Genomic DNA, 13914 nt, shown 5'->3' with positions numbered 1-13914 from the left:
ATTACTTCCAAAAACGTACCCATATACTTGAACAAGTATCTGTATAGTGGGTCATTTAAATTAGTTGGTGAAGATAATAAGGAATAAATGGTGATGAATGAATGTAAGAAGGGTTGGGTAATTGAAGTTTCGATGAGAAGCAAATAGATGAAAAAAGTGCCGAACGGCTCGTAACAAGGGCATTTGAGGAGAAAAAAGGTCTAACTCACAGATCAGTTCTAATTCTTATATTCCGCAGGCGACACGGTCTAGGAGTATGTAGAAGTCTGAAATGCTGTTGCCAGCTTGATGACGTCTCATACCCCCTCTAGAAGCCACTCATTTGGAGAGAAACCCGTCTGCAAAAAACACCCTCTAGTGTTGGCTAAAACCTCGAGTAGATGTGATTTAGTCATGAACTTGGTTACCAATATTATCGGTTCACATTACTTCTGTTCTTGAATCCTGTAGTGATGTCAAATGTAGAATTGTCGAGGCCGGATATCGACACGCGTCAGAATCTCAAAATTGGAATGGGTTTTCGTTCAGCATTTGCATATAAGCTCTCGGAATATGACTTCTCTAATTGGATTATTTGTATTGATAACCTTCGCATGGTTTAGGTAGGGCGGGATAGTGTTGCTGCAGAGGAAGATTTCGAATTCTGATGTTTTTGCACGAATGCAGAGTGGACTTTCTACATTGACAGCACAGAGTTAGCCATATACACAAACTGTTTAGATAACATAAATTACTGCTAAACAGATGATGTTAAATCTGAAACAGTCGCCAGTAAAGTGTAAACATCCCTGCCAAAGCTACTAAAATCGTAGAAATGCCAAAATCACTCGTGCAATATCTCTCAACCCGCCGAAAGCCTTGCACACAGCCTCACATACCACGCTAACCCTCCCATCTGATCTTCCTATCCAATAAAATATATAAATAACCAAGTCCCGTGATTCCAATCACATTCGCTCGGTACCAATATACCTCGCACAAAATTGTTGATTTGGATTTTCTTCTCTTTGGCAATTAAGAGAATTTACAATCCTACAGTTACCATCAAATCCAACAATAACAACAACAACAACAAAAACAAAAAAATTGCAATCATTGCTCATTTTAATCGTACGTACTAATTCCTTCTTCTTCTTTTCCTCCTCTCAAATCATCGCCTTCACCGTATTTCCAGTTTCCTGTCGCGCTCCCCACCATACTTCAACATTTTCGAAGCCCTTCCATCAACCAAGATGCGCGACCTCTACTTCAACAAGGAATTTATACACTATACAATGGTTTAGATGATCTTTCAGCTACTAGCAGTAGTTGTTTCCTGGCTGAAGGTCTAGAGACCTCCTGAAATTAACGACGGCTTAACTTCGGGGTGCAAGGTGGCTCGAGCGCCTTTTTGCAGTTGTTTGCATGGCCAATTGTTCTCCTACTACCAGTCCTAGTAGTTACTGTCGATCTATCTCTTCATTGAATAGTCTGCCAAAGCTTAATACACCCTGAGGTCTTGAAAGGCACTGATGATGGATATGCAACTTCTCTTCATGTTTGTTTTGGTTTTTTTTGAAGCTTCTTGGAGTTATCAACAAATTTGTAAAGATTTAGACAGTCTGTTGTTCACTTGAAGATACCTCAGGATCATACTGTCTGCTAAGACCTTTCGGGAAGAGTTTACTATATTGTAGTATCCTTACAACTCCTTTGAGGTATCCTGCACAAACCAAACCTACTGTTGAGATGTTATCTTTTACAATTGAGATATTACTGTTTGCCATTTGACAGATATCTTTGGTTGCTCTTTCAAGGAGTATACAAGGACCGACAGATTGTCCTGGCTGTATTAAGTGATATCAGCACCTTCAGCTCATTTCTTCCGAATAAAGTGTGCTATACTCTAGCATGCATGAAGTCTTTGGTAGCGTTGTTCGCAGATGGCTACGGGATATCTCACAAAAACTACAATTCGAAGCAGAAGAGAGCCTACTATCAACCCTTGTCTTCTTCGAAGAGTGTCACATACTTGAAGACCGGAGAACTATTCTGAAGTATTGTTCGTAGATAGATTCAGGCCATCTCAAAGATTGTGAGGCTGTTTGTCAGTTTAATACAAGACAATTTGCTACTATCAACGAATATATGAATTCCTTGAGCTGTTTTTCATGGTATCTTGGGCGAATTTTAGACCCATTTCTTAAATGCTTTGGTAGATAAGGCTGGTTGCTCTATCTTAATGACTATTAATTACTGTCTTAAACCGTTTCTTCCGCGAATAGTGTACAATAATGATTATTATTTTGCCTCCAGAGTTCTCTGAAATCTGAGTATCTACGAAGAGTCTTGAGCCTTTGCAGCTCTAGGAGTTACATTCTCACATTATTGAGGAATGACTATGGCATTTTGCAACTGTTGGTTCAATTGTTCTAGACAGTTTGATCATCCAAGGCCGTCTGATTGTTTTATCCTCACTCAAATATCCGATTTCTATCGTGATTTTTCGTCTCCACATTATTCAGCTCAATTTTAACCAATCAGAACACTTACCAACTAACTATATGGATAGAACATGCCTTCAGAACTCGAAATTATCTACCGTATCCTTAATTCTGCTCCTCCGGGTAGACTACCACGCCTCTCAGTTCGTCAGGCGATCCTCTTCTGGGAGCAGGAGGCAAAATTGGCTCGCATAAAAGCCAGTAAGTTCGGATGTACATGTGGATACTCTATGTGCGTATCTAATGAGTAATAGACGCTACTACCTTTAAAGTACCGGCCACATATGGCTCCTCATTCGTTAATTGTAAGTTTTGATTCGTTCCTTGATGACTATATAACTAATGATCAATAGCGGCTTGAGCTCGGTGTTTCCCCGCAGCCGTCTGCGTTTCACCTCTCCCTCCGTCTCGTCCCTCCGAATTTATTCAGATAAATACCTGAGAATAAGTTCCTACGGCGCATAAGCGATAACACGTCTTTCACTGCTACGACCTATCTGTGATATGCGATGAAGCCAGTCTATTGTGATTAGTTGATATCACTGGCGTTATAGTGACGATGAATTATTCACACTATAGCCCTTTCGTCCCACTCATCCGTGCCTTACTTGACCTTCCCTCCAAAGCTCTAGCCTCTATATAAGTCATACTCCAACGCCTAACACTCAAGTCTTTCTTGAATCAAAAAATTCGTCCACAACATGAACCACCAAGCTTGTCTAGATTTTATAGTAAAAGAAAGCTTGTATGCTCACGTGTACCAGGATAAATATTCTCATTTCCTTACGATTCCCTTTCATCTCCGTTCTTCTCTTTGATACTATCTTGCCATTTTTATGTTAAAACCATGTGCTTGCGGTATATAGATCACATCCATCTGACCGAGCTAAGTCATTATCAACAATCCCAGCCTCAAACAGTTCTCAAACTGAAGCATCTACAAATATAGATCATAGGCCCATTCAGAAACTAGAACCATTCAAGAACCCCTGTCTTTGCAAATCCCGTGATTATGGCATGTAGATCTCCAATAACTTGACCTCAACAAAGTACTCCCACACAATTTGGTCATGTAAGGTGTATTATTCACCCAACTTACGCTCATCAATCCTCCTACCCCGCTCCGTAACGCAGATCCCCTCCTTTCTTCCACGATATCGTCTATATAATTCATACCTATGCTATTAGTCTTTTCTTTTCCTTCTCAACTCCAGACCGCCGGCCGAAGGTGCGAGAAAAACGTAGTATTTTCACTTCCTCGAGGTTAGCGCTGTGCCAGAAAGAAAGTACGAACAGAAGTCTTACGGAACCCGCGTGATATGGGAGACATATCTTCTTTCCTTTCCAGTCGGATGTTTTCTTAGTCAACGCGGTTATTGTTGTCATCCTCGCATTCAGAATCATCAGCTCATATTACACAGTCAAGATCAACAACAGTATTCAAACGTTAATTCATTGTCCTCAAACCCGGGTTCTTTCCAGCACGAATTCTATACACCCCACAACGATGTAAATGATCGACAAATTGGGTGCTGTTGCAACATTGCCGAAGCTGACGACAATTGTTGAATTTATCACTGATAGAACCGAACACGATGTTTAGAACTCTTAATAGCCCCCAAGCTACCTTCCTTACAGTAATCCACAAACCCCACTCGCTAATGTTCCTCGGCGCAAAATTCCTCGCTTAATCTCAACTTCACCTATCAAACTTTTCAGAATTTATACATATGTATATATCTCCATCATATTTCATTCTCCAAATGGAATTCGAAATCTCGTATACTGATTACCAAGTCATCGATGTGATGCTCCTTCCGCATGACCTACAGGCTTTTTGTTTCCTTCTGTTTCTTGTAGTTAATTTATGCTAGGCCTGTAAGAGGGTCTATCTTGACTGCTTGCATGTCACAAAACTTCAGTGAAATTAGTCACCACCGGTGGGGACCACGGAAAAATTTGTCAGAATAATAACTACATCATATGTTCATGTGTCCATAAGTAATGTTGACTGTGAATTCTTAGCGGGTGCTTGGATCCAGGGTTGCTGCTACATTAGTTAACCTCGGCTAGTAGTAATGGCAGCTAAATACTAACGAATGCTAGGCAAGTAAAGTGACATCACAACAACAGTTAACAAGAAAGTAAAGCAGTGTAGATAAATTGAAGTTGGGAATGCATGTTACGACTGCGTTCGCAGCCCAGAGCCGAACACCAAACTACTGAGTAGTTTTATTTTCGTGATCGCACAACTGTTTTTATCTTTATTTTTAGGAAACCGATAGACCCTCTTTACTTGCATATCTAACTGCAAATTGCGACGAAATTTTCCAGCATCATCCTTTGATAGCATATACAGAAGACGAGGCTGTATTCAGCGATTTCAAACTCCCATTCTATCCTATCCTCACTTATAGGATAGATATGATAGTTTTAATTTGAAGGATAAACAGGATGGATTAAATGATATTTTTTGGAGAATATAGTAGGATTTATAAATATCAGGATAAGATGAGAAAAATGAGGATAATGGATTTCAATTAATTATTTTCACTTGAAGTCTGAAATTATTTTAATTATAAAAATTAATCTTAATTCACTTTAGAAAATGTAATAATAATAAAAATCCTTTCTGATATGATTTCTATTATATTCTTCCTTTTCAAGAATAAATAGAATAGGATATTTAGAGAATTTATAGGATATAGGGCCTCCATTCCAAAGGTTAGAATAGAATAGAAGAGAATAAGGATGGGAGTTTGAATACGCTGACTGTATTCACCAAAAGGACCAGAGATGTTTCCTTTAGAATCTTTTCTCCCGAAGTGATGAAGTCCTTTGCAGCAGACTTGACCTGATTCCACTTTTCTTTGTCAAAGCTCATTTAATAGAAAAAGTAAGATATAGTTGAGGTTACTGAGGTAGTCTCTTCAATCTGGAATTTGACGTTGAAATGGGTCACTTTGATGACTTTGAGTTGAGAGGTTCCAATTTAGCAACCATGCCACAAGACAGCTGCAGAAATAAGGAAGATCGAACTAACCTGGTGTGAATGTTCTTTTGGCAGCATCATAGTTGTATTTGTCATTTGTGGATAGGTATCAATGTACCGGAGATTTGGCCGATTCCATAAGTAGAATCGCTGATTTCAACACGAATGAAAATTCTTCGGGAAGGGAACCGTTGGCGATGTAATGAGACTTCAGCTCTTCACAGACTCTTCCATATACATCTTCATCCAGTGTTGGACCAAGAGGTTTATCAATATTGTGTACGATACCTCGCGGGGCCCTGCGCATAACAGTCACTATTAGAGATGTCTGAGAGATGAGTATTTTTGTTCAGGGTTTTATTACCAGGTGTACCCATTGCCTCTGAACTTATGGATCACTTTGATGCGATAAATTGTTCCCCGAACATTTGAGGCTACCGCACTATCTGCGGGGAGTTCCTTTTTCCCCAGACGGCCATGAACTTGACCCTCAGTCTTTCCAGCCTCGAAGGCAAACCAAGTTTCGACGTCAGCTTTGATCGATTCCAAATTCTCCTTATCCAAATTCGACATAAGCGGGACATAGTAGATATAGAGAAGGTTCGGCGTTCCATAGTCACGGATGACTTGGGTCGGTTTTTTGTTATTAGCAACATACTCTGACATGTCGACAATTTAGTGACCACCGAAAAGTACTAATTTGGCAGATGTGGTCCAATCAAAGCGAGTGAGAATTTTTTTTGGAAATAAAGGCTAAAGACTGGTCGTTTATACGACAATGAAATTTTTGATGGTAAATAGTGAGAGAGAGTGTAGTAAAGATACAAGTTATAAGTTTTCAGCTTTACAACCCTCAGGTTCTACCTCAGCAGGTTGCAAACTAAGAGTCCACTCCATCTCCTCCATCTCCTCTCCTCTATCTCGTTTCGTCTCCCTTCGCTGCGTAGATATAAACCTAGTATAAACCTAACATAATAATGATAATAAATATGATATATCTATTCGCATTAATGCTACAAGCATACCTGCCTAGGTACCCGAGACTAGGTGCATGAGCCAGCTCGCCAGGCACGAACCCACGGGTCCGGGGTGCAGATGGAGCCGAGGCATCGCGTGCACGCACATCTCCGCATTTTGGAGCTGGAGCGCAGTGGGATTTCTCGATTTGCGGGTTGTGAGATTGTCTTGCTTATGTATTTATTGATTTGTATATTTCCTCACTTATTTATCTATTTTTCATTTTTCTTCTTTTACTTTCCACGTTTCATGTTTCATGCCAGAATTGAATTGAATATCGATTGTACATAAGCAAAATTTCCAATCTAGAATCTTGCGATTCAATCACCCGTTCCAATTTTCCATACACACGCCTACTTCCGATTTCAAACTTCTCTTATCATCTGCAGCACAGCATCACAATGACGTCGATGCAGAATCCCGAGATAATTTTATTTCATTATCGATTTTCGCCATTTGCGAAGAGGTATATGTTATCTATTATTTATCCATCTATCTCTATCATCTTCCCATCCCATCCCATCCCACCCCATCCATTCAAACCGCATTTCCTAACCCCCCAAAGAATAACATGGTACCTCACTCTCCGCGGGATCCCCTATTCAGAATGTCTCCAAGGCCCCACCATGCCACGACCCGACATCCAAGCTCTCGGAACCCAATATCGACGTATTCCTATTGTATCGATTGGTCGTGACATCTACCACGACACGCGATTGATATTGCGCAAGTTGGAGGAATTGTTTCCCGATTACCCGAAAATCTCAGGGGCGTCTACGGAGCAGGTGGGGATAGAGAAGTTGTTGGAGATATGGACTGTAGATGGGCTGTTTGTGCGCGCGGCGCAACTGTTACCGTTGGATTTACCGCTGTTGGGGGACAAGAAATTTACGAGTGATCGGGAAGATTATACGGGGAAGAGTTGGGAGAGGGGAAATTTGGAAAAGGCGAGACCGGAAGCGTTGGCGGCGTTCAAGGGGGCGTTTGAGGTTTTGGAGAATGGGCTTTTGGGGGATGGGAGGGACTGGATTTTGGGGAGTGAGAGGCCTACGTTGGCGGATATTGAAGGTACGTCGGGTGATGACGATGAGGGGGGGAGATGAGAAATGAGACATGATACTCACTCTGAGTTTAGCCGTCTGGCCTTTCCACTGGTTGATCAACTTACCTGGTGCCTTACCCGCACACTACATTTCCGCGCGACAATTTCCCCAAACCTTTGCATGGATCTCCCGATTCGACCAAGCCACTCGACTCGCCGCGAAGAAACTCCCCAGGCCCAAAGTTCTCTCGGGGGCAGAAGTACTTGGAAAAGTCACCGCGTCTGATTTCGGAGAGAAAGGTGAACATGTCGATTCGCAGGATCCGACGGGACTGCAAAAGGGACAGGAGGTGGAAGTTTGGCCAATTGACACGGGGATGAGTAGGAGAGATCGGGGGGTTTTGGTGGGACTTTCCACAAAGGAAATTGTGATTGAGTCACAGACGAAGGAGGGGGTGAAGGTGAAGATTCATACTCCCAGGCATGGGTTTAGGATTCGGGGGGTGGGAGGGACGGGGTCGAGACTTTGAGTTTTTCCGCTGTTTTCCTCTCGTGGCGATGGGATTGCGAGATGGGGGTTGGACTTGAAGATGGCGAATAGGATTGGATGGTGATTTGGGGAGGGGAAGTGTATTATTACTTAGTGTACTATTACTTAGTTTGTAGATACCATATTTTACCGTGTCATTAGTGAGAGAGTGAGAATGTAGAATGTAAGATACAGAATTAAGAGAATTGTCTCTATATCAGTGCATGGTACTCAAGAGCCAAGATACTCAATACACCGTGTAACCCACATCAACAGACTCGATGATTAGGTAATCCTTTCTGATCAACTTACTAAATAGGAAGGTCTAATTAATAACATGAATAAGAAGAGAAGATCGAAATTCGTGATTGGCAGGATCAATGATACAAAATGCTTGATAAATAGTCTGTCTACCTTGGGATCATTATTTTTCTCGCATGATTACGTGATTGGTTGGTCGGAGATAGTGATAAACCAACGGTTTGGGTGTAGATGTCATACCAACATATTCAGTTGTACGTTGTGGGAAGGAAGCACGTGATGAGAAGACAAGGACCTAGGTAGATTTGGTATGATTGATGGGTTACCGTAATGAGGAGGAGTGAACTTGTACTTTGCCACATTGTTGTTACCGAGGAAGAAGAAGAAGAAGAAGAAGAAGAAAAGGTGTGACTTTAAAGTGTAGAGGGGATTGGTGCGATTAGCTACGGAGTGTGAAGGATCTGGCTGGACTTCTTTCTTATCTAGGGAGGTGGATCTGGATTGAAGTGTTGGGCGATGATGGACAGGTTTGCATTGAATTGAATTGTTTAGGTAGGTGGTCCTTATCTTGTGTGTGTATTTCTATCCGTGCTTCTAGAAGATGTTACCAAGTGAGTGACCCAAAGAGATAGGAAAGGGAAGATAAAATGGTATAGATGGATGGTTTCTATCATGAACATCACACCATTTGGCATTTGACATTTGACATTTATTAATCTCCGTCGTCAGTCATCAGTCTCATCAGTCAGCGCACGTGGATGGAATTCCTCGAATGTCTATGCAAGTAAAATGATCTCTCCTTGAAATCTCTTGGCAAATTGACTCGAGATTTCCAGGGAGTTGATTGGCTCATCCATTCATTGCCTTAGTCATTAGTCATTAGTCATTCACACCATTCACACCATTCACACCATTTTCATCTTTTCCTCCTTGATGAGAAGGAGATCAAGGAGATGATTTCAAATGTAAGAGGAATAGCGTCAATGGATAGCACATGAATAGAGTGGAGAATCATCCGAAATGAAAATATCTGATTGGTTCTGCCACTCAACCACGCTAATGTGAACGCACTCTCATCCCCAAATAAATCAAAGAGTTCACACATCAAGCGTCATCATCATCTTTCGTCATCGTTGGTTCCCTCTTCTTCCTGCAACTTTCTTACCACATCATCGTATCTGTACCGTATCGTACCGTACCGTATCGTACGTGTCGTATCGTATCCTTTTCCACCGTCACGACAAACACCAAGAGAAGAAGAAGTCGAATGAATAATTTAAGCCTCGACTCGAATAACCCAATTTCATAACTTTATTTTCCCAACAGAGCCTCATCAAGAATTGATTCATTAATTCATTCACAGGAGGAAATATCAATTTATTGATTCAATTGTTACTTTTTCTCCATTTGTCTGTCTTTTGGATTAAGGAAGAAGAGAGGAGAAGGTATCTCTGTGTGGATTTCGTATTTGATTTTGAGTTTTCATTTGAATGCTTTGTTAAGAAAGAGAGAAGAGAGAAGAGAGAGAAGAGAGAAGAGAAAAGAGAGAAGAGAGAAGAGAAAAGAGAGAAAAGCAAAGAGTGAAAAGAGAAGAAAGGGAAAAACGGGTAAAAATAGCAGAGGGAAAGACTTCCTTTTTGAACAACAATAAACCCACCCACCGGTCGCAAATTTAAATTTCATCACTTTTTTTTTTTTCGCAATCCAAATCCATCCATTTCTTCTCCCCCCAAAACGTTACGTCACCGCTACATCCATCCATCCATTCACTCACTCAACCATCGAAACCTTCGAACCTTTGAACATTTGGGAACTCGGAAGAAATCCAAAGTCAAATTCCAAAGAGTAATAACAAATCTTGGAAAGTTTCTTTTCTCCCCCCGCCCGTGTTTCTATATTCGAATATCGATCTTAATAAGATAAGGTATCAGAGGTATCTCTTACCAAAAGATACACTGACATCATATTCATTCATCCATCCATCCATCCATCCATTCATCCTGTTGCTGTGAATGATTCATCCATCAACGAATCCACACAATTCAAGACGATCGAATCGAGATAACCTCAAGTCAGGTCGAGTCGCGAAAGAGAAAAAACACATACACACAGACGGACAGCAAAACAAATAGTAATCGCGCAACACGACGAAACAGAATACTTACCAATACAATACAATACAAGACGATACAACACGCCCACACACACACACACACACGCACACACAACCTCATACACGTCGCCACCAAAAATCATCCATATTATTGAGGATTCTTTTCGAAAATTGAGACATCAATCAAGTAAAGAAGAACAACAACAACAACAACAACAACAACAATAACGCGACTAATAAGGGTTGAAATTTGAGACTGTCTTCTCTCTTAACAACTTTACATCAAGGAATAAATCTACCCGCCACCAAGATACATAACAACCCGATCCAACATCAAACACCACATAACCCACACTCCCACACTACTGCGAACGCCAAATATTACCAATTCATCCTATAGGCGGACGACGCATTCACTATTTACACTCTCCAGCACTTTAAATAGTCCACCCACCTTCGTCATTATATCGTCATCATCGTGTAAACTGCAACACGATACGATTAACGACATTTGTTGTCCAGCCTCTTTTGATAATTCTCAATCTCAACGGCATCAAGGTTCATCTCTATTACGTCGTCGTTCAATATCTTTGACTTTTTTTCTTTTCCTTACTAGTCATCCTCTTTCCTACATTTCATCATCATGCCGACCTTTTCCAAGATCGGCAGTAGTCCTGTAGAGGAGAAATTTTTACCACCAGGCAAGTATTCATTCAATTCGACCCATCCCGAGTCATCACATCGAGTCTTGCTTTTGACTTGATTCCTTTCCACTATCATTGATTGATCCAATTAAATTCATCTGATACATTTGATACTTCTCATCCATCTCCTCCATCTGAAACAATGATATGCTATACATAGGTGTAACGAGGTAACTAACATTCACTCTCTTCCACAGTCGCCGATTCAACAGTACCAGATATCACCGTGAAGCCAGTTCAGTTAGATGTCGGTCGACAACTTCCAAATATACCTGTACCTCCACAAAACAACATTACCGATTACCTCTCAAAGCGAGCGTTGGCAAACAATTCACACGAAGAGGAAGAAAATCCTTTCGACTCACAATTTGGAGGTGGTCCGGTGAAATCAAATCTACCGGCCAAAACTCCTGGCGGTACCTTGTTACCTTCTATTCAAGCTCTACAATCAGCATCTTCACCTGGGTTTGGCTTGAGTGGATTGAGGTCTGGTCCATTGAGTCCTAACATGCTCACCGGTCCTAAAGAACCTGCCGAAGATTACTTCTCCGCAGATCACAATTTGATTAGTGATGGTCCCAGAGGTTACACTCCCGTCACATCTGATTTGAGGGGCATGCATTCAAGGGTGTTACCAACTCCAAGTCCTGGTGGATATAGTTTTGGAGCTGGAGCTGTTCAAACACCCGGATTGGCTGAATTTCAACGAACGGCTATTCAAGCTGCGAGTCTTGCTGCCCAACAACAGAGAGATATGAACGTCACTTCACAGCCTCAGCAACACAACGAAGATAATCATAACGTCATGAGTAACTATCCTGACAACGATTCTTTGAATGCAGCCGCAAGTCTTCAATTGTTGACTCAAACTTCTGCATCGTCACGCGACTCTTCACCACATCACAATCTCGCATTGGGTCAGTCAAGGCAACCACCATTCTCTGCACAACAACACATCTTGAATCGCAATCATCAAATGTTGAATCAAAATATGCAACCTGTTCAAACTAATGGCCAAGTCCCTGGTCGACCAAACAATCATCCGTTGACCAATGGTCATTCGGGAACAAGAAACAATTCCATTCACTCAAATTCAATGAGTCCTACAAGTAATGGTAATGGCATTCCTTATGACAATGAGATGAATGGTCAAGGTGCTCAAGGAAAGAAGAGAGCTGCCACGAAAAGGAAAGCAAGTACCAACAAAACTCCACCAAAGAATAATAAAAGGACCAAATCTCAAAAGGGTAATGATGATTCGAAAGCAGAAGAATTCACCAATGAAGATCTAGATAACATGGATGATCAACTTGAATTTGAAGAGGAAGAGAATAATAATAACAACAATAATGGGAAACCAAAGAAACCAGAAACTGAAGATGAAAAACGAAAAAGTTTTCTGGAACGAAACAGGTAGATTTCTTCTTTTCCTCACATTGTCTTTCTCACTAACCAATTTCCTAGGGTTGCTGCTCTTAAATGTAGACAGCGTAAGAAGCAATGGTTGAACAACTTACAAAGTAAAGTTGATTCGTACACCAACGAAAATGAGACTCTTCATCAGAAAGTTCAACAAATGGCTCATGAAATTATGCAACTCAAAACCATGCTTTTCGCTCATAAAGATACTCCTATTGGTATTCAACAGGGAATCGCACAATATGTGGTCCCTCCTCTCTACGATGATATGCCACCAATGCATCAATCACAGAATCCATATGGTTTAGGTACAATGCCACCATCTCAAAATCCTAACATGTAATAGATCTCTGGTCTTTACTTTTCCACTCGCAGTTATGGATTATCAAAAGGCACATGATATTCGCTTGGCTTTTCGACGTCACGAATCTACTATTCAATTACCTCTAGGTTGTAAATTAAAATACTTCTTCTTTCGATTGTACTTCTGAGATCACTTGGATCTAAAACTCATTTCGCTTTTCCTTTGGGTGACGGTAAAGCATATTGGTATGATCTCCTTCATCACCTTTTTCTTCCTTATACATATTCAACTCTTACCTCTAATATCCCATGGACTGGTTTCAAAATCCTGGGCCGAATTCTTTTTCCAAAAAATTCATGATTACAATGGAAACAAACTCATGCATGGTGGGGGGCGTATATCCATGCAAAAGGCGCTATGAGGGGGTGGAGGGTTTTGATATGGTCACCATATTTGATGGTTTGACAAAAGTACACGCATACATGACGAAGAATGGGAAGATTCTGAGTTCATGGTTGGGAGGCGCAGAAGGATTTTGGGAAATGCGGTGTTTTTGGAATGATTTTTGTTGGCTCCTCTTTCTCTTTTTTGATTGAAAGGAAGGAGTCTGTTTTTGTTTCATCTTCTTTTCTTGGTCTCCTGGAAATGAAATGAAATGAATGGGATGAAATGGGATAGGGTGAATAGGGCGTTGAAGGAAAATGAAATTTGGGCACATGGTGTTGGAGGGAGGGAAGGAGGTGATTTGATAGTAGTTGGTGTTTTTTCTTTTCTTTTCCTTGGACCCACAGATACAGAGGGAGAGGGGAAGAGAGAGAGAGAGTACAGAAATTGAAATGTTGATTAAATTTAAGTGATCTTTAGATATTTGTTTGGGTTTTGTGATTTGTGATTTGTGATTTTCTGGGAAGTAGATGGATGATGGGTTTTGTGACTTTGAATCTGTGAAGTATCAAGGATTCATTTTATATTCAGATTGTGATACTGTTTTGATTAATACGAATAGATTTTGAGATTCTACTCTGTACTAATTACATCTGGTTTGTCATA

The 13914-nt window shown here is 40.9% G+C and overlaps 5 protein-coding genes across 5 annotated transcripts; 3 read left to right on the top strand and 2 right to left on the bottom strand.

Moving 5' to 3' along the window:
• Window positions 1-2554: 2554 nt before the first annotated feature.
• Window positions 2555-2844, top strand: Bfra_001284 (uncharacterized protein; the record flags this gene model as incomplete). The annotated part of the gene is made up of 3 exons (XM_037331718.1): window positions 2555-2684; window positions 2738-2788; window positions 2837-2844. 3 exons carry the CDS (start codon window positions 2555-2557, stop codon window positions 2842-2844), a joined length of 189 nt encoding a protein of 62 aa, XP_037195872.1.
• Window positions 2845-5208: 2364 nt separating this feature from the next.
• On the bottom strand, window positions 5209-5571 carry Bfra_001283 (uncharacterized protein; the record flags this gene model as incomplete). The annotated part of the gene is made up of 2 exons (XM_037331717.1): window positions 5209-5346; window positions 5527-5571. 2 exons carry the CDS (start codon window positions 5569-5571, stop codon window positions 5209-5211), a joined length of 183 nt encoding a protein of 60 aa, XP_037195871.1.
• Window positions 5572-5584: 13 nt separating this feature from the next.
• Window positions 5585-6141, bottom strand: Bfra_001282 (uncharacterized protein; the record flags this gene model as incomplete). Its single annotated transcript, XM_037331716.1, has 2 exons — window positions 5585-5774; window positions 5840-6141. The coding sequence occupies 2 exons, from the start codon at window positions 6139-6141 to the stop codon at window positions 5585-5587; spliced, it is 492 nt and encodes a 163-aa protein (XP_037195870.1).
• A 752-nt stretch (window positions 6142-6893) lies between these two features.
• Window positions 6894-8064, top strand: Bfra_001281 (putative glutathione s-transferase protein; the record flags this gene model as incomplete). The annotated part of the gene is made up of 2 exons (XM_037331715.1): window positions 6894-7560; window positions 7628-8064. 2 exons carry the CDS (start codon window positions 6894-6896, stop codon window positions 8062-8064), a joined length of 1104 nt encoding a protein of 367 aa, XP_037195869.1.
• A 3016-nt stretch (window positions 8065-11080) lies between these two features.
• On the top strand, window positions 11081-12903 carry Bfra_001280 (putative bzip transcription factor protein; the record flags this gene model as incomplete). The annotated part of the gene is made up of 3 exons (XM_037331714.1): window positions 11081-11138; window positions 11339-12554; window positions 12606-12903. 3 exons carry the CDS (start codon window positions 11081-11083, stop codon window positions 12901-12903), a joined length of 1572 nt encoding a protein of 523 aa, XP_037195868.1.
• Between the last annotated feature and the right edge of the window lie 1011 nt (window positions 12904-13914).

Source organism: Botrytis fragariae (genome assembly GCF_013461495.1).
Source record: "Botrytis fragariae strain BVB16 chromosome Unknown tig00000006, whole genome shotgun sequence".
NCBI classification, from domain to species: domain Eukaryota; kingdom Fungi; phylum Ascomycota; class Leotiomycetes; order Helotiales; family Sclerotiniaceae; genus Botrytis; species Botrytis fragariae.
This window is presented reverse-complemented; position numbering and strand designations above follow the sequence as displayed.